A 19,056-nucleotide genomic window follows, 5' to 3' on the forward strand; every position below is an offset into this window, starting at 1 on the left:
TGCCTTATCTATTTGTCCATCTTCCTTAGTGTTGCGCAAACTTGGGTCTCCAACTGTTTTCAGACTACAATTCCCATCATCCCTGACCACTGATCTTGCTTCCTAGGGATGATGGGAGTTGTAGTCCAAAAACAGCTGGAGACCCAAGTTTGGGAATCACTGATTCTAGCTCCTAAGTGCCCACTCTGACTGGTAGGCACTCTCCAGCGTCTCAGGGAGAGGTCTCTTTTCGATTCAGGGTCTCACCTGGAGACAATTTTTACTTGTCATGTAACCAGACAAGTATACTTGTCTGGTTGATTTTTACTTGATTCACTGTGAGATGTTACAGTGCAACAGCAACATAAAGAAAGAAGGAAAACTACAGTATTCCCCTCTTCCTGCTTGGGCCACTACTGGCCTCCCAGCACTCTCCTGCACAGCACTGCCAGCTTAAATGGATGCCTTCCCATACACGCTGATTGCTGTACAAAATTATGCCACAATTATTGCTCTGTAAAATGATGCCAAATTGCAGGGTTAAGTTGCAAAGAACAGCGCATATACTCCAATCAGGAGCGGCTGACCAAGAAGCAAGTTCTCTTGCTCCAACTGATTTTCAGTTTGTTTCAGACCCAGTGCAGTTGATAGACTTAGAGTGTGATCCAAAGCATGCACTCTGAATCAAGACCCTTTGAACGCAATGGATGTCACTCCTGAGTATGTGTATACAAGACTGTAACTTTAAGTGTGGAACCAGGCACACTTCTAGATCACTGGGAGAGAAATGGTAACCCCAATCATTCTTATACAGTCCGAGTGTAACAATGTACGCTAGTCAGGCATTTCTCTTGAAACACTCATTCAAGGGTTCTCTCTACCAAAATGACATTGGCTGCTCTTTTGTGCTTTTTATTTATTTATTTTTTGCTGGAGCTTCTATTTTTAATGGCAAGTGCAGCTTTGAAGCCACATCTGTCTTCACAATATGAACCAAGACATGATTCAGTCGCTCACCTGACTTCCCTCCCAAGCTGCATCAAAACTATCACATGGAAGAAATGTGAATGATTTACCCCCGTGAGCAACACAACATGCCATTGTCCTAATGTTTACACCTGGAAGCATGATGGGAAATCTGAAAAGGCTGCAATACACCCTATATAATAGGTTACTCTCAACCCTTTGCACATTCTGTCAGATACCTGTAATTTACAGCTCATCCCAGATGGGGTGCCTGATTATTTACAAGCTTTCTCTGTGGCAACTGCAGCTCCTGTCACTCAATGGTCTCATTATGCACACCCTAGCAGCGATAAATAAATCCTCTGACTTTAATGGGCTACTTACATCTCAAAGGGCTGCAGGATCTGACCTTTATTGTGAGCTATGAGCCTATTACAATGAGAGAGATTTGCAGTAAATGCATTTTACTCCTAAAATATCCTTCAACGTATTTTAATTTTACTACGTATTTAAGGGAATGTGCATGCATCCAATGTATTGTTTCAGTGTGTGGTGTTCACGGAATTAGAGAACCAAACCAGACCAGGCATTACAGCATCTTCTTAAAATCATTGCCTGCATCCAAAAGATAAAGGCTGCAATCCAATGCACACTTAACTGAGAGTGAGTGCCACTGAACACAACGAGGCTTACTTCTGAGTAAACCCTGCATAGGATTGCACTCTAAGGCTGCAACCTCAAGCGCATTTACTAGGAACTAAGCTCCTTCTAAATCTATATGAGGTTTACTTCCGAGTAAACATGCTCAGAGTGACACTGCAGGCAAGGCGGTCCACTGCACCTATTTCACAATCTGCTGTTGAAATTAGGAAAAGGTCCTACAGGTCAGGCAGAAATCCAAATCCATCGTAGTTAAAGTTTCCTCTGGAAATACCTTCTGAATCCTCCTGCTGGAAACTTCCATAAACTAATGCTAAACAAGGAGCCTCTGGGCAATAGGGTCAAGGTGGGAAGGTGCATGTTGTTTGGGAATATAGGAAACTGCCTTGAACAGAATCAGACCACTAATCTAGACTGGCAGCTGCTGTCCAGGGTTTTAAGCAGGAGGGGAACCTCACCCCACCTGGAGATACCAGGGATCGAACCTGGCACCTTCCGCATGCATGCATGCAAAGCAGATGCTCTGCCCCTGAGCTAATTCTCACTGCTGGCATTTCCCAGGACACCCCAATCTACTTCAAACCCCACTCCCGATGGAGAAAATGGGAGGTTTCATAAGCAAGCCTTCTGTACGTTCTGACTCACTTGGTCGGTCCCAAGGCGGACAGGCAGGTATATATAGCAAAGAGTTCACTGCATGACAAGCCGAGAGTTTAAGCGAAATGTTTCTGGACCAGAAAGGAAGGATGGGAAGGGAAGCCACCCTGAGACCTGTTCTGGGTTCCAGCTCAGACTTTTCCCGTCCAACAGCCTTTGGCTCAACTTCGCCCGCCTCAGAGCTCCTGCCCTAGACCCCCCCCCCACAACGAACCCAGCCCCCTTTCCCCATTCCCCCTTGCGCAAGACACGCCAAGGTTGGCGGAGAACTTACTCTGCCCTTCGAATTTGCGGATGATGGTCCCCAAGAAGGTGTTCTGTGGTGCCACATGACCTCGGCGAACAGGCATGGTGCCCCTCGCGCGTCGCCTTCCCCCAGCCCAGGCGCGGCGGCGAGGACTACTCGGCGGCGGCGGCGGCTTTCGCTCGCTCCGTTTCCCGGGCGCGCTCCGTTCGCTGGGCGCCTGGCTCTCGAGCTAGCCTTTGCGAGAAAGCATCGTCCCTTCGGGCCGCGGGGGCAGCTCGCCGCTCGCTTAGCTCAGCAGCGCGCCGCCGCTTGCCCTCCCGGACTCAGCTCCATGCTCGCCTAGCGCCTCGGGGCGAACCTGACCCGCTCTGGGCCGGGATGGATGGATGGAGTGGGCAGGGAGGCGGCCAGGGGCGCGTCGAGGCGCAGCGCGGCGACGAGGGCGACTCGCCTAGGCGATGGAGGTGCGCCGGGGCGCGTCTCTCTCTCTCTCTCTCTCCGCCTCGCTTCTGCTCCTCCTTGTCGAGCCCAGCCCTTCAACCTACTCGCCCTTTTGCAAGGAACAGCCGAGGCTGCCTGGGTCGCTCCGGCGCGGCGTCGAGCGGTGCTCAGAGCGGCGAGAGTGAGTGTGGTGACGCGTCCCCGCCGAGCCGCCTGCGGGCAGCTCCAGAGCGGCTCGCAGCAGCTCGGGTTACTCAAGCGTGCTTCAGCAGGAGCCAGCCAATAAATCTCTCCCGGGCGACGAGAGCGCGCTCAGACACGCGAGCGACCGCGCGCGCACACACACACAGCTCCGGTAGGGATCGGCTATACAAGAGGCAGCCACGTCCCCTCTCCCTCCCCTCCAACACACACCCCAAACGCAGCGGAGACAACACGGAGAGGCACAAGTCAGGCGGAGGAGAGAGAAAAGGAAACCGATGCCTCACGCTTCGTCTTACAAGGCACCCAAAGGGGCCGACTTGAATAATATAGGGGGGGTCACGCCCTGCATAATCAGTCACAAGATTGCTCACACCCCATTTGAATTGCAGGTGGGTGTTTTATTGGAGAGGGGCAAAGGGACCTCGGCCCTAGGAGTTGGCTCCTATGCACCCACGCTCCTCCGCCTCCCCACACGGGTCGACTTGGACGTGTGGGGAAGACTACGAGTACGAGATAGTACTCTGGAGCATAGGCAGAGTTTGGCTCCTCTCTCTCGTTGAACGACCACTTAGGGCGAGCCCAGGCCACAGCAGCTAAGGGAATGGGGCGACCTCCGTGTGTGGGTGGGTGCTGGGTGGGTGGCCTTCCAAATAAGGCCACTCCCTCCGGTCAGCTCCAAAGGGATGAGGGGAGCTTTAGTCTAGCCATATCTGGGCCGGCGGATCCCCAATAAAAGACACAGTTGTGTGCTGTGTCTAAAGTGCCTCTCTGTCTTAGGTGAGGGAGTCCTTCTAGACGCCTCGACTTTGCCTAGCCAGGAAGGATGGGGGGGTCTATGTTCTCAAACGTGTGGAAAAGGGGAGGAGCATCTGCCGTAGAGCACGTGCAAAGCGCAGCGCTCCGTACCCCACCCGCAGAAGTGCCTTGCTCATTTTTGGATGAAGGCAAATGGCTTCGCCGAGCATGAAGCTCATCTATACTGTTCGGTGGCAGTTAAGGCAAGACTCTGGTTTTTACCACCTCAGCTGTTGTTGCTCCACCACCCAGGGAGACTCATGATCCCGGTGAGATTTGTTCTGGGTGCTCTCTTAGTCCAAAGGTTATGGGCACACGCTGCCAATCCAATCCTGCGAGGCAGAACCTTTGTGGATTCGAGGGGGAGCGCAGTCTTGCCCTGCAAACTTTGCAATCCGTTTACTTCAAGCGGGCGAGATGGGCGTACCATGGACAGCTTTTCCCACCAAAGGAAAACGGACAGCGCGTTTACCGCAAACTACCGTGTGCCATTTGGGTTTGTCGCCTGCGGAGGCTGGTCCACTAGGGCTGATGGGGCAGTGCCCCACCGGCCGATCTCCCACCTCCTTGCCTTCGGATTTACATACAAGCAAGCGGGAGACACTGGCTATCGGCTTCCTACTGTCAGTGTCAGCATTATAGAATTCAGCAGGGAGGATGAAAGGAGCAAACCTAGAATTAGCTGGCCCTGTCTGTCTTTGGCTCTAGCTCCACCTACTGTTGGCCTCCGTGCCTTCTGTCCTACCAGTCCCAAAGGGCACCAGTCACCACTGGAGATGCCTCCACCCTGGTTTCCTTTATTTTGACAGAATTTAGCCTCATCCTATCCATGGGTGGTAGTCAACTGACCATTGGCATTAATGGACCTAACTTAGTCATATTTTATTTGTAGTAAGAGAGATTTCAATGAGATTTATAGTGTAATCTCAGTACAGTACAGAAATAAGTCTTATTAGGTTCAATGAAAATTATTTCCTGATGTATAGGAGTGCAGCTTTACTCTCAGGTAAGTGTGCATAGGATTGTAGTAGCTCCGGCCTTTCTTTTCACCTTACACTACAGTTAAACTGAAGTTACTTGCTTACACTTCCCTTTACTGTAAGCCTAATTGTCTCCAGTTTGTCTACCAGCTAAAACACCTCCCCCCCTTATAAGCCAAGAAAAAGAATGCAATGTCTACACAGGCCAGTAGACTGCCTGTGCTCAGAAGTACAATGTACATCAGGCAAACTCATAGTTTGCAACCTTGTGAACAACACTTTGCAAGAGCACCATTTTTTAAAAAATTCAAATCTCACCAAGCTATCTAGCTATCCTTCTGTGGCCATTAGGCCTTATGTAATTGGTAGCTGGGAATTGGTTGGAGGAAATGCTTAACAGCAGAGGATAGCTAAAGAATAATGTTGATCCTGCAGCTGGGGTAAATAGGTGGACAGGGAGACTTCAGTTGATGAAGTCAGGTCTAAAAGGTGCTGTCATGTGAAGGTGAAGTAGAAACAATTCCTACTAAGTTCAGCAAAGATGCCTCCAGTGTCAATGCACATAGTACTGCAGCCATGAACATAATCCTAAACATGCCTACTCATGAGAAGCAAGTCTTACTGTGTTCAGTGAGGCTCACTCCTTAGTGGATGCCAGCTTTTGCTGGGTTTTGGACAGAAGCTGATCAAATTAAAGATGGAATTTATTTGGAGAAGAATTCAAAATGTATGTGGCTCAGCTAGCAATAAATAGAGTATTACACAAATACACAGGTGTGTGCGTGCACACATTTCCCCATTTCCCCCTTCACCAAAGAGCTGTGCAATCATCAGTTTACAAATGGGGAATAGGCAACTTCAAGCAGTATTTTCAAGGTAGAGGTAGAACAGATGCTTAAGCACTGGACACACAAATCAGTGCCCAGTACTCCTCTCACTGGGCAATTCTGCCTCTCCATTCAGGGGTGTAAGCTTTAACATGTTTTTAAATTGGTGGTGGGAAAAGATATCTGCTTCTTCTTCTTAACCAGGCAGCAAAAATAACTGTATTTGGTTGTATTTACCTGACTGAAGAGCCTGCAAGGGCACTAGGCAGGTCCAGAACAGGAGGATCTGGGTGCAGATCAGACAATAGGGAAAGGGTGTATAATTCTGCCAAGAATAAGGAGGAGGAAGAAACATCCATCATCTCCCATAGATAATTCATCAGACAGAGGCAGAAGGATGCTCTAGGCTTCTCCCGATTGTGTTAAATAAACAGTGGTGGTCCCCAGCTGTTGAATGCTCTCCCTAGGGAAACCCTCCTGGCAGCTAAAGTCACATCTTTTTGGTGTCACACAAAAACATTGTTCATCCAGGCTGCTTAACCTCTTTTAACATTTGTGATATAACAGCACAATCCTAACCATGTCTACTCAGAAGTAAGTCCTATTGATGTCAGGGGAGCTTACTTCCAGGTAAGTAGGGTTAGGATTGTAGCCATGTATCTTAAAGATGATATTGGTTATTATTTTTATTCTAAATTTGGACAGTACTTGAGTACCCCCATTTTAACCCATAAGGGATTAGTGTGTTTGCTTGTGTGCGTGCACATGCATGCTGCTACCAATGTGGTGCAGTGGTTAGAGTGCTGGACTAGGACCTGGGCAACCCGGGTTCAAATCCCCACTTGGGTGACCTTGGGCAAGTCACTGCCTCTCAGTCTAACCTACCTTGTTGTGGGGATTAAATGAGGAAGTGGGCAACAAAGCCTTGAGTTTCTTGGAGAAAGAGGGCATGAAAATTCAATAGATGTAATAAATGAATGAACTTTTGTTTATTTACAGAAGTTTCGTCTTTATTTGCTTATTTTCTAACTGGCATCTTAATTTTGGTGGACTCCATTGCGGCATGTCATCTACAGGATTCTGTTTCATAGGCGGCTAGTAAGTGTAAATAAGCAAAACAAATATCTGTTGGGGGGGGGGGACATCTTGCCTATGCTCAGGGAGAACACAGTCTCTCTTACCCCCACCCCGTGTGTGTGCACGAAATCGGCATAAGACAATCAAGAGGTTAAAGCAAGAACTCCTGATCGCTCCATCGATAAACCATGAGACTCCTAATCTCAGGGTCGTGGGTTCGAGCCCCAGTTGGACAAAACATGGGGTTGGACTAGGTGACCCTCGTGACCCTTTCCAGCTCTAGGATTCCAGGAGCCTTAAGGGGAGGGAGATGTTGGTGAAAGGAAGCTTTAAAAGAAAAAAAAAAGCAGAGTGACGAAGGCGGAGAGAGCAAACGAGCAGGCGGATGCGTGGGAGGCAACCTCTCCCACAACGAGGGAATTTTCCTTCTTTATAGCCAAGCACAAGCCGCCGCCGCCCGCAGTACTGAAGTGGGACTTGCTCTTAATATCCCGGCGGCCCCTTTATGTCTCTTCTCAGCTATTATTCACATTATTCCGGTTGCATCACCTTGGAGAGAGACACTGCATGGTGTCACTCAGGGCCGGGAGAGGGGGCATGAGGTTAGTTTCGATGGCGTCACACACACACACACACACACTCGCAGTCTATATGACCCCTGTCGCTTGGTGTAAATTAATCTGAGCGCCGCGTCCACCCCACTGGCTTTGCATTCCCAACCACTAATTCGGATTGGAAACGGAAGGCCCCGCTCCAATCCTTGCTTGCTGGCTTGCTCGCTCGCTTGCTTTCTCCCTGGCCGAGAGCTCGAGGCAAGGGTGATAAAAGTGTCTGGATGAGAGATAGCTACACTATACCGGTCCACCACGCCCCGTCAAGCGCCATCCCGTCAGTTTCCAAGCCCGGGTAGTGGAAACAGCCCTGTTTGCCCAATGCAAAAAGCGCCAGGAGCAGCCGGGCGCTGTCCGTGGTGCTGAAGCTGAAGCCCAAGCAAAAGCAGCCACCAAGCAGCCTCTCAAGCGCTCTCGCGCTGAACTCAACCTACTCGGGAAGCCGGGGCGACTTCTCCGCCCTCTCTTCCACGCTCCCGGCCCAATCACAGCTTTTTCCCCGCAGTAATAACTCAGGAGAGAGGCCCCCAGGGAGGCGGCGATGATTTGCTGGCTCCCATTAAGGCTTCTTGAACTAACACACACAGAGAAAGGCCGGCTCAGCAGCCACCACACAGTGTGACGCCGAGGACCCCTTGTAGGCGATCTAACACAAAAGGAGGTGCCGGGAAGAGGAAATCGTCAGACTGTCACAGAACAGAGCGCCCTGTCCAGTTCAAACTCTCCTGGGGAGAGAGACAGAGAGAGAAGAGCTCGCTCCTAATGGCAGTACTAAGCGCAACGCTCCTGAGCCAGCCGCCTCCCGCTTTCCACCTGTCCTTTGGCAATACCGGCAGGTGTTTCCTTACTCCCGCAAGGCCTCTCTCAGGTGGTGCTTTTGTTAGTTGTTGTTCTGCCTTCTCCAGCGGATTTGGCAGCCGAGGTCTGCATTCTGCCTGGAATAAATTGGAAGCCATTTCTACCGGAGCTCAGGGCATTATTCCAGGTCTAGGCGGTGCTGAAAGAAGCAGAGAGAAAGAAAGGGCGCGGGGAAGAGAGGCTGAAGATCACATTAGATGCAGCAGACCACTTACTTTACTTTACTTTACTTTTCTTGTGTTTTTATTAATAATATAACACCCTCCATCCAAGGATCACAGGGATATTTACAGTATAAAAACACAAAATTAACAACATAACAACAAACAAAACAATAAACCCTACAAACAGTTGAAATGGCCATAGAGTGTTTAATTAGCCAAAGGCTTGGGTGCAGAGGAATGTTTTCATCTGGCACCTAAAGATACATACAAAGGTGCCAGGTGAGCCTCCCTGGGGAGAGCATTCCACAAGTGGGGAGCCACCACAGAAAAGGCCCATTCTCATGTTGCCACCCTCTAGACCTCTCTTAGAGGAGGCACATGAAGAAAGACTTCAGATTATTATTTCTTCTCCTTCTTCTCCTTCTTCTCCTTCTTCCTTAAATTTCTATACCACCCTTCATCTGAAGATCACAAGACAGTTTACAAAATAAAAGATTCACGGCCCAGTTTCGTGTGTGTGTGTGTGTGTGAATGAAAGGTGCGGATTCTTTTTATGGACAGTTTTATGGCTCCAAGGATACCATCAGTCCCAGTTCCAGAAGACTGTTCCTCAAGCCCTGAAAAAAAGTCAGTTTCATCAGCACTATAAAACCGGTGCTTCATTTTACTTTCAGAAGAGAAACACTGCCATGTTTATTCAGAAGTAACTCCCATGGAGTTCCATGGGGCTCACTCCCAGTTAATGGGATGCAGGATTTGTGGTCCAAGGAGCTAAGGAGGTGAGGTCATTTGTACTGGAAAGTGCATAAACAGGCACTGCACTGCTGTTTTCAGTTGAGCTATTTGTAGCTGCAGGGACGAACTTTAATTTGAATGCGGATTATTCCCTCTTGTCAAGGACAGAATGGATGTTCTTCTGATAGTCAGGATAGGTATATTATACAACCGGAATTAACTCTTGGAAGTGGTGCTGGGGACTAGAGAGATGTGGGATCTGCATGGTGTGGCAGGGCAGTGCTTAAGAGGAATGCCTCTGCTCATGGGTCCAGCCAGCCAGGGCCAGATTTAGATGAAGAGAGGCCCTAGGCTACTCTGCTTGTGAGGCCCCTCCCCATCCCCCACCCTCACAACTAGAAGAAGATGAAAGAGTGTTATAAATAAAATTGAGTGAAGCCAAGGATGATGGCAGGTATTTAAAATTCTGCAATTCACAATTTCTCCTCTAAAGGACCTAAGACGTTATTGTTAAATACCATGGTGATTTTTTTTTTAAATGCATAAAATTAACACTGAAAAACTTTTTCAATAGCTGAACTTTGTAAACATTTTGTGGAATAAGCATTATTTCTTAGGAAAATGAAGTTGTAATGTTATTCTTAAAATTATATTGCCTGGGAAGTTTAAATAATATGATTATGATTACCTGACACTGTGGCACTTTTAGAATCCACTTTATGTTGTCATTAAAAAGACAGTTTTAAAATACATATTAAGAAGTAAGCTACAGCCAACAAATACAGTCTTCCTGTTATATACCTGCTGGGATTGACAAGGCATATGTCCCTCACCTGAATCTCATAGCTCTCCTGACTGCAGCTCACTGCAGGACAGTGTGGAAATAAAGGAGGAGATTGCCCTCCAGATACCAGGCCCCAGTGTTTTTCTTACAACCCCCTTCTCAATTGATTAATTCTCAAAGCTTTCTTATTTGTTAATTCGAACAACTACTGCTCTCACTTCATTACAAAGAGTATTTCTACCTGCAACACACTTGAGGAAACCTGCTCCTCTTCCTTTCACAGATATTTTGTTGCCATTAACTAACTAGAAGGGTTACTGTTAACAGCACCAGTTTTCATATACTGTACAGTGGTACCTCAGATTAAGAACTCAATTCGTTCTGGAGGTCTGTTTTTAATCTGAAACTGTTCTTAACCTGAAGCACCACTTTAGCTAATGGGGCCTCCTGCTGCCACCGCCGCTGCATGATTTCTGCTCTCATCCTGAAGCAAAGTTCTTAACTTAAGGTATTATTTCTGGGTTAGCGGAGTCTGTAACCTGAAGCATCTGTAACCTGAAGCATCTGTAACCTGAAGCATCTGTAACCTGAAGCGTCTGTAACCTGAGGTACCACTGTCTGTAACCTGAGGTAAATCTGGCACTGCAGCCAGCCATGAATTGTTACATGAATTACAGCATTGTTAAGGCCTTACATTTCCGATATGGAGAAGGGTTAAAGGACATCTTTCTTTCTGAACATCCCCCCTCCACCCCTGACCTTCTATGCTGTGCAAATATATACTTTGTTGTTGTTTAGCCGTTTAGTCATGTCTGACTCTTCATGACCCATGGACCAGAGCACACCGGGCACTCCTGTCTTCCACTGCCTCCTGCAGTTTGGTCAAATTCATGTTAGTAGCTTTGAGAACACTGACCAACCATCTTGTCTTCTATCTTCCCCTTCTCCTTGTGCCCTCCATCTTTCCCAACATCAGGGTCTTTTCCAGGGAGTCTTCTCTTCTTATGAGGTGGCCAAAGTATTGGAGCCTCAGCTTCACGATCTGTCCTTCCAGTGAGCACTCAGGGCTGATTTCCTTAATAATGGATAGATTTGATCTTCTTGCAGTCCATGGGACTCTCAAGAGTCTCCTCCAGCACCATAATCCAAAAGCATCAATTCCTCGGTGATCAGCCTTCTTTGTGGTCCAGCTCTCACTTCCATACAAATATATACTACCTGCCTGTTAATACTAGGAGAGTGTCCTTTGTTGTATTATTTTGAATGCCTGCTACTATTGCTACCCAGACATTATTATTACTTATTACTTTTTATTTATTAAGTTTGAATATTGCCCTTTCTATTTTTTAAAGCTGCATTTAGGGCAGCACGGCCAGGTCCACCACACTGGGCACTGAGCCTAGGGGGCACTGCAGGCCATTGCAACTATGATGTAGTGAATTGAACAGGACAGAATTTGGCAAAATTTGGCAAGAGGGAGCCAAATTTTGGCCTAGCACAGAGCACCACTGAAATTTGAAAGTCCAAACTCTGCCCTGTTGCTGGGAGGGTGGCTCTGTGGTTCTGCCACAAGTCCTGCTATAGATTCATTTTTATCCACTCACCCCTCTCTGTTGGCTATTAATATTCTGTAAGCTCACATGTTCCTGACTTCTCTCCTCTAAAATATAATTCCCATTTAAATATTAAAGTTACGCACTTCTGCATTCTCAGGCCACTGCTGATTATGTAATAATCTCTAAGTTTTTTGTTTTGTTTTTAAATGGAAAGGCACTCAGCCAAGGAGTTTGTGATTAGAGGGAATTATGACGACTAGAGTATTACAAATCTGGCCAACTGGGCACAGCTAGATTAATCACCATGCTTTGTAAATATTCCAGCAGCCAAATGAAGCCCCCCTGGTGACATCATTTTCTGGGAGTTTCCCAAAGTTGTGCTCTTCCTTTAGGATTTCAAAAATCCCACACAGCACGGAATGTTAGCCAGAGGAGGAAGGCTCATGTTTCCTCCTCCAATTTAGAAAATGGGTAGCTGGCAGATAGAGGCACTGCTGGCCTATTGCATTCTATGAATTTATTAAGAGAAGAAACCCTGAAGACACAAACAGCCAAGACTCAGAGTTCCATGTATTTCAATACAACCCTACTGATAAAAGATAGATGATCTAGGATGTTCATATTGCACTTTTGATTGGTATCACCGTATGACTCTCTTTTCACTTAAGTGATTATTCAAAGAGCTGGCTATTTCCCACAACACAGGCCACCACAGCTTGCACCCCATTGCTGGAGTTAGTCAAGAAGCCTCTACTGAATTTGAGATCATCATGGAAATGGCTCACTCATGCAGAAATTGGTTCTCTTCTGAGGGTCTTGGGAGTTCGACACTTGGCCAACCATCTCCCTTTGCAGGGGAACAAAGAACAATTATCTACCATGCATGGTTGTCCACAGAAATAATTCTGAGGTGGGGGAGCAAGGTCTACGGTTTGTTATTATAGGTTGTTGACTATTTGCAGACTTTATATGACTAAATCCCACACACCGTTACATGGTGGCAAAGAGAAGCAACAAGAAACAATAGTGATCCGTGTATGGGATTATACGTTTCAGGACTAATGTTGCCACCTCCTAGTGGTGCAGCAATAAAACTGCTAGCACATTTGCAAAACTATACCAGGTCCAGTATGGTTTCAGATTGGATGGGGGACCATGTGTTGAGATTCCTGCATTGCAGAGGGTTGGATTAGGTGACGCTGGGGCCCCTCTATGATTCTATTATTCTAACCAACTGCTTTATTTGTCCATTTAACAATAACAGGGTAAGGAATAAGAAAGATATACAGCTTCAATAATGCCGCAGGAATCAAAACCAAATTAAACATGCCTAAGGCTGAATTCCGTGCCTTTTACACAGAATCTTGGGAGAGCCAGTGTGGTGTAGTGGTTAGAGCGCTGAACTAGAACTTGGGAGACTAGAGTTCAGATCCCCACTCGGTCATGAAGCTCGCTGGGTGACCTTGGGCCAGTTGCTCTCTCTCAACCTATCCAGCCTCACAGGGTTGTTGTGAGGATTAAATGAGGAGGCAGAGAACCATGTCGGCCACCTTGAGTTCCTTGAATGAGAGCCAGTGTGGTGTAGTGGTTAAGAGCGGTAGACTCGTAATCTGGGGAACCGGGTTCGCGTCTCCGCTCCTCCACATGCAGCTGCTGGGTGACCTTGGGCCAGTCACACTTCTCTGAAGTCTCTCAGTCCCACTCGCCTCACAGAGTGTTTGTTGTGGGGGAGGAAGGGAAAGGAGAATGTTAGCCACTTTGAGACTCCTTCGGGTAGTGATAAAGCGGGATATCAAATCCAAACTCTTCTTGAAGAGAAAAAAATGGGATATAAATGCAATAAATAATAATCCACTTCGGCTATGGGGAATGCAAGACACAAGGTATGAAACCACCAGACTTCTTTGCCAATGTTTGTCTGAAAATATAACCCAAAGTGGATCATTGGAGTCTTTGAGGGTCTTGGCCAAAATGGCCAATAATTAATTAATAATAGTCAGGAGAGGCTGACATGGTAGGTTCTGCCCTCCCAATGGTAGTATCACTGGGTTGGTGAGGGTCAGTAGTGACATTGAGGCTGTGAGGGGGGGTGCACCAATAGTGCCAATCCAATGCTCATGCCAGTGCTCCCACACAGACCCAACTTTGCTGCTCCCCCACCCCACTATTGCACTGTCCCAGTAGGTGTGGGTGACACTGCCGTTGGGAGGATAGTGATGTGGCAGCTGACTAAGACCAACAAGCAAGGCTGTTCTCTGTGTCACACTGGAAACTGAAGTGGAGCTGGTGGGATGTGGGAGATAACTTTCTTTTTGGCCATGCCCAAGATGTGGAATTCCCTACCAAGATGACCCTTCTATCATCTTGCAGATACCTTTCTTGTTAGGTAGACTTTTGGTCCCTGAATTTGTTAATTCCCTGGGATTATATTTGTTTGAGATAGAAGATACAAATGAATATAATTCCAGGAGATTATCTTATTATAGTCTAATATTATTTTGTAATTCTCAATTTACTGTTGAGAAGTTGATGTTTTAAATATATTGTAAGCTGCCTTGACTTTTTTTAAAAAATGGAAAGGTGGACATACATTCTTTTACAAACTTCATAACATATTGGGTTAAGGAAGAATTTGAGAGTTGTAAATACTTTGAAATTAGGAATGTTCTCCATTCCTGAGATAATTGCAGCTATAGAGCTCAGTCTACACTTCCTTTTTTCTTGCTTTTGTTAAATTGCAGAATACATTTTACATGTAATTTTGGCTGCAGCATTCCAGCTTAATGCCACAAAAGATTAATTATGAATGGGAAGACTATAATTACTTAACTTCCTTTTGTTCATTCAAGCTCTGAGACTGGAATATAAAGGGGTAATATCACATGGGCAGGCCAGCTAAACTAGTCTAATTTCTTTGGAGACTCTAGGAGGGATTAGATGTTGTTATTTTCCAGCATGCCAGGCAAATATGTTACACTTGTTTCTTTTACACATCGCAGGAGTCTGCTAGAGAGTAGAACTTAATTACCGCTGGCTCAGTTAGCACATTTCATGTCTCGTACCTACGGGACCGCCTCTCCTGGTATGCCCCACAGAGAAACTTACGGTCTTCAAATAAAAACATCTTGAAGGTCCCAGGCCACAGAGAAGTTAGGCTGGCCTCAACTAGAGCCAGGGCTTTTTCGGCTGTGGCTCCGATCTGGTGGAACACTCTGTCACAAGAGACCAGGGCCCTGCGGGACTTGACATCTTTCCGCAGGGCCTGCAAGACAGAGCTGTTCCACCAGGCCTTTGGCCAGGGCACAGCCTGACTCCCTCCCTCGGCAATCTTCGCGGAGCTGTGGCCCAATGGTGGCCAGTGGCTTGAATTAATTAATTTTATAATGAATGATTTTAGAGTGTTGTTTATGCTGTAGTTTTGTGATGTTTTATTGTTGTTAGCCGCCCTGAGCCCGGCTTCGGCTGGGGAGGGCGGGATATAAATAAAATTTATTATTATTATTATTACTACAGGGTCGTCCTAATACCTAGCCTGGTATTTGGGTGGTGATGGAAGCCTGGTCCTACTCAGACATGGCCAACTAAAGTCAAACTGTCTAATTCATATAAAACTATACTTTCCTTAGGTCACTGAGGTTCTAGGCAGATTCTGATCCTAATAATAGCAGTAGTAGCTGGTGTCCATTTGAACTGATAGGGCGGCAGGTCAAGAGTAGGTAGAGCCACAGAACCAATAACATGCCAAGCCAGCTAATTCTCATTTTGTACCCATCTTCCTCCCTGCTCAGTTCTACAAGGGCATCACAGAGACCAAGGGGGAGGAAGGAGCGGAGAGGCCATGCCACTCCCTGGACTGATTTTAAGTAGGAATGAAGGGTGAGCAAACTGCAGTACCCAGGACTGTTTGGGGGAAATGATGCTGATGCTTTAAATGTATAGTCAGCTGGGACCTTTGTTGATGGAATTTTGGACAGTGCAGAATTATTTTGAGGCAGCATTACTCATCGAATAGGAAAACAGTACAGGAACGCTATATACTTGAGTGCCAGTCTTTCAGTCACCTGATGAGTCTTTAGATAAAAGCAGGGATGAAAGATGCGTGTCAAAATAGGGATTTGGGATTGCTATTTCTTCTGTGTCCAGCACACGTCACCTGAACTCCACAGCATTTTGTGTATCTGTAAAAGTGGAATGTTGAAGTGTAATTTCTGCCACACATGCCACTAGATTACAGCTCCCATCATCCCTGACCAATGGCTGTGCTGGCTGGGGTAGATGGGAGGTGGAGACCCACAGTATCTGGATGGTCACATGTCCCCCATCCCTGCTTTAAAATGAACGTAAGCAGCTGAGTTGCCCATGTACTAGCTTTGTGATGGAAGCTGCTACAGTGGTACCTCTAGTTGTGAATGGGATCAGTTCCAGGTGCCCGTTCGCAACATGAAAAGAGTGCAACCTGAAGCGCCGTATCTGTGCAGATGCGCAGCGCGATTTGGTGCTTGTGTGCATGTGCGAAGTGCAATTTAGCGCTTGTGCACATGCGTGAGTGGCGAAACCCAGAAGTAACCCTTTCCGGTACTTCAGGGTCGCCAAGGGACGTAACCTGAAAGAACATAACATGAAGCAAATGTAACATGAGGTATGACTGTATTTGCTCCCTTCTGAGGAGAAAAACCAGTGCCAATGTTTGCATTCCAGAGCACCACGAGAGTAAAATATTGATAGTGAAATACCTGACCTAGATTTAATAGATTATTGTCAACGGCAGCATGAGCAATGATAGGGATAAATGCTGCCTCAGATAGAATTAGTTGATGGAATTTTGGACAGTATAGAATTATTCTGAGGCAGCATTACTCACTTGAACAGGAATGCTGTACAGAGGAATTGAATGTCCCCCCCCTTTTTTGGGGTGTGGGGGGTGAAATACAATAGCAGAGAACAAATCCATTGGAAGAACTTGCAGAAGTTAGCATTAGAAGAAAAGCTTTTAATAACAGTGTTAATAATATCCAGCTGGGTAGAAAGCAGCAACGAAGTGTTAGCTTACTTAGGTCAAATGACTGTGTTTAAATATGTTAACAAATTGTGAGAGATGAAAGAAACAAGACTATGGCTCATAGGACTGAGTGTAGGTGTGAGAATGCCGCTAGTGCTAGAGGGGAAAGAGAAACCTTAACTGCATGCCTGGATGCCGAACCTGAAGGCTGGCCCAAGTACCAGTGCAAGAGTTCCCATAAGCCCTGTAGCTACACAGACATTGCTTTTCCTCCATTCATTATAGCTGTGCTGTGGAAGGGCACAGTATGGAGTTGACTGGTATCATCCAAGTAGGGATTGGGCACCTGTGGGCTTCTAGATGCTGTTGGACTCCCATCACTGCCGATGATCAGTCATGCTGGCTGGGGGCTGATGGGAGTTGGAGTTCAACAACATCTGGAAGCTCACAGGATTCCCAGTTCGGATTTATAGCCCCTGTGAAATACCGTAATCCCAAATGGCTTTAGGACTTGGACTCATGCCATCTGCCACTGTTTTCCTGGAAAGGAAGCAACACCCGAGCAGAAGTCATATTGATTCAAGGGGAAAGATAGATGAGATCTGTGCCAGAGATTCTTTAATGGTTGATCGGCACATTCTACTGGTCTGCAGATGACTACAGTACATACGGTAAATCAAGACAGCATTTCAGAATCAGTGCTATAAACAAGGTGTACATGGACTGGTGCCATAGGGAAGCCTGAAGAAGAGTTTTGTTAAACAGCAAGCAAGCAAGCAAGCAAGCAAGCAAGCAAATAAAAAGAAAGAAAGAAAGAAAGAAAGAAAGAAAGAAAGAAAGAAAGAAAGAAAGAAAGAGGAAGGGAGGGAGGGAGGGAGGGAGGAAGCTCACTGTTTTGTGGTTTTTAATTGCTGTGATATTGGTCCTGTTTGGATTAGCCTGTCACCTCCAAGCAGGAAGGGGTAAAAACCACCCAGATTGAAAACTGTAGAACAGTGGAACACCAGGAACACCATTTTCAAAGAAAAAGGAGCCTTGCAACACAATCCTAATTATATCTAATCAGAATTATGGAATTCAGCAGAGTTTACTCCTAGATAAATGGGATTTGGATTACAGCCTTAATTATAAACTTGATAGAATGCATTCCCCTATTCCACATCTTTTCAAAATGACTGCCCCAAACTAGTGCTTCTCTGTTATCTTACTGCTTCATTCATTCATTTATTTCTGAGCAGAAAATGGTCAACGTGCTTGTTTTAAGAAATGAAAGGATCTAAGCATCAATCAGTGTGGCCTGCAGGCCTACTAGTATTCAAGCAGTACAATTAAAGGTACTGTAGCCTTGGGTTTTGCTGAATGGAGAACTGCATAGAGAAGAATTGAGACATTATTAAACCCCAAGAGATCTGCAGATTCAATTTGCTTGAATTTTATTTTGTGAAAAATTTCTTTGAGAGTGAGGCATGGACTCATAGTGCAGATGGCGAGTATTACGGAGATCTTATTACTTGTGCCAATTGAATCGCCTCTGCCTTCTACAGTTATAATTGGGCTGCCTTGCCTTCAAGTAAAAAAATATAATAACAAAGCTCTGGATTATTATTGACACAGGAATAATAACTGAATGGTTTAGTTCTCACAGCGGGGAAGCCACAGGTACTATCCACCATTCAGTGGCAAATGAGGTGCCAGACATGTTTTAAGCTGGTGATCTTCCTAAGGAGCAGAATCTGTTCAAAAACATAATACCTATTCATACATTTATCATGTTGTACTACAATCCTCATGTACGAATCACAGAAACCACACCAATGCCGACAGGACACATTAAAGTTGTAATGACAACGGAGAGGTCATACATAGGATTTCTTTTTATGCTCAAAGCTTTCACTTATTAAGTACATGGAGCCCTTTTCAGGAATAATAATAATAATAATAATAATAATAATAATAATAATAATAATAATTTATTTATACCCCACCCATCTGGCTGGGTTTCCCCAGCCACTCTGGGCGACTTCCAACAAAACACTAAAATACAATAACCTATTAAATATTAAAAGCTTCCCTAAACAGGGCTGCCTTCAGATGTCTTGTTCAGATGGTAGTTATTTTTCTCTTTAACATCTGGTGGGAGGGCGTTCCACAGGGCGGGTGCCACTACCAAGAAGGCCCTCTGCCTGGTTCCCTGTAACTTGGCTTCCCGCAGTGAGGGACGCGCCAGAAGGCCCTCAGCACTGGACCTCAGCGTCCAGGCAGAATGATGGAGGTGGAGAGTAATGCTGGATTCACAATACATCTGAGCAGTACAGGCTACACAACTTCATGATCCAGCCCAGGTAGCTGTGAACTTTGGAGATATCACTGGCCACTAGTGACAGAGCTCTGTTCTGGGCACCATAGGACTCAGTCCTAAGGAAGGATGACACCCAAAGGAAGGAATCCCTCAAACAACCTTTTTAAAGAGTGCCTCAATCCCTATGGGAGAAGGTGTCCCATGATTGTAGGAGGCC

The 19,056-nt window shown here is 46.2% G+C and overlaps 1 protein-coding gene across 12 annotated transcripts in view; it reads right to left on the reverse strand.

Annotated features, from left to right (window-relative positions):
* Positions 1–3,290, reverse strand: part of KCNH7 (potassium voltage-gated channel subfamily H member 7) — a 254,188-nt gene extending 250,898 nt beyond the window's left edge. For 11 of the 12 annotated variants that reach the window (XM_083493550.1, XM_083493549.1, XM_083493548.1 and 8 more), the window contains exon 1: positions 2,537–3,289. In XM_083493550.1, the coding sequence (XP_083349676.1) occupies positions 2,537–2,612 (76 nt within the window). In that variant the 5' untranslated portion in view covers positions 2,613–3,289. Of the gene's footprint in view, positions 1–2,536 lie in introns of all 12 variants that reach the window. The other variant, XM_083493552.1, reaches the window with a different exon arrangement.
* Positions 3,291–19,056: the final 15,766 nt, after the last annotated feature.

This window comes from Podarcis liolepis (assembly GCF_965112155.1).
Source record: "Podarcis liolepis genome assembly, chromosome: 1".
In the NCBI taxonomy this organism is placed as follows: domain Eukaryota; kingdom Metazoa; phylum Chordata; class Lepidosauria; order Squamata; family Lacertidae; genus Podarcis; species Podarcis liolepis.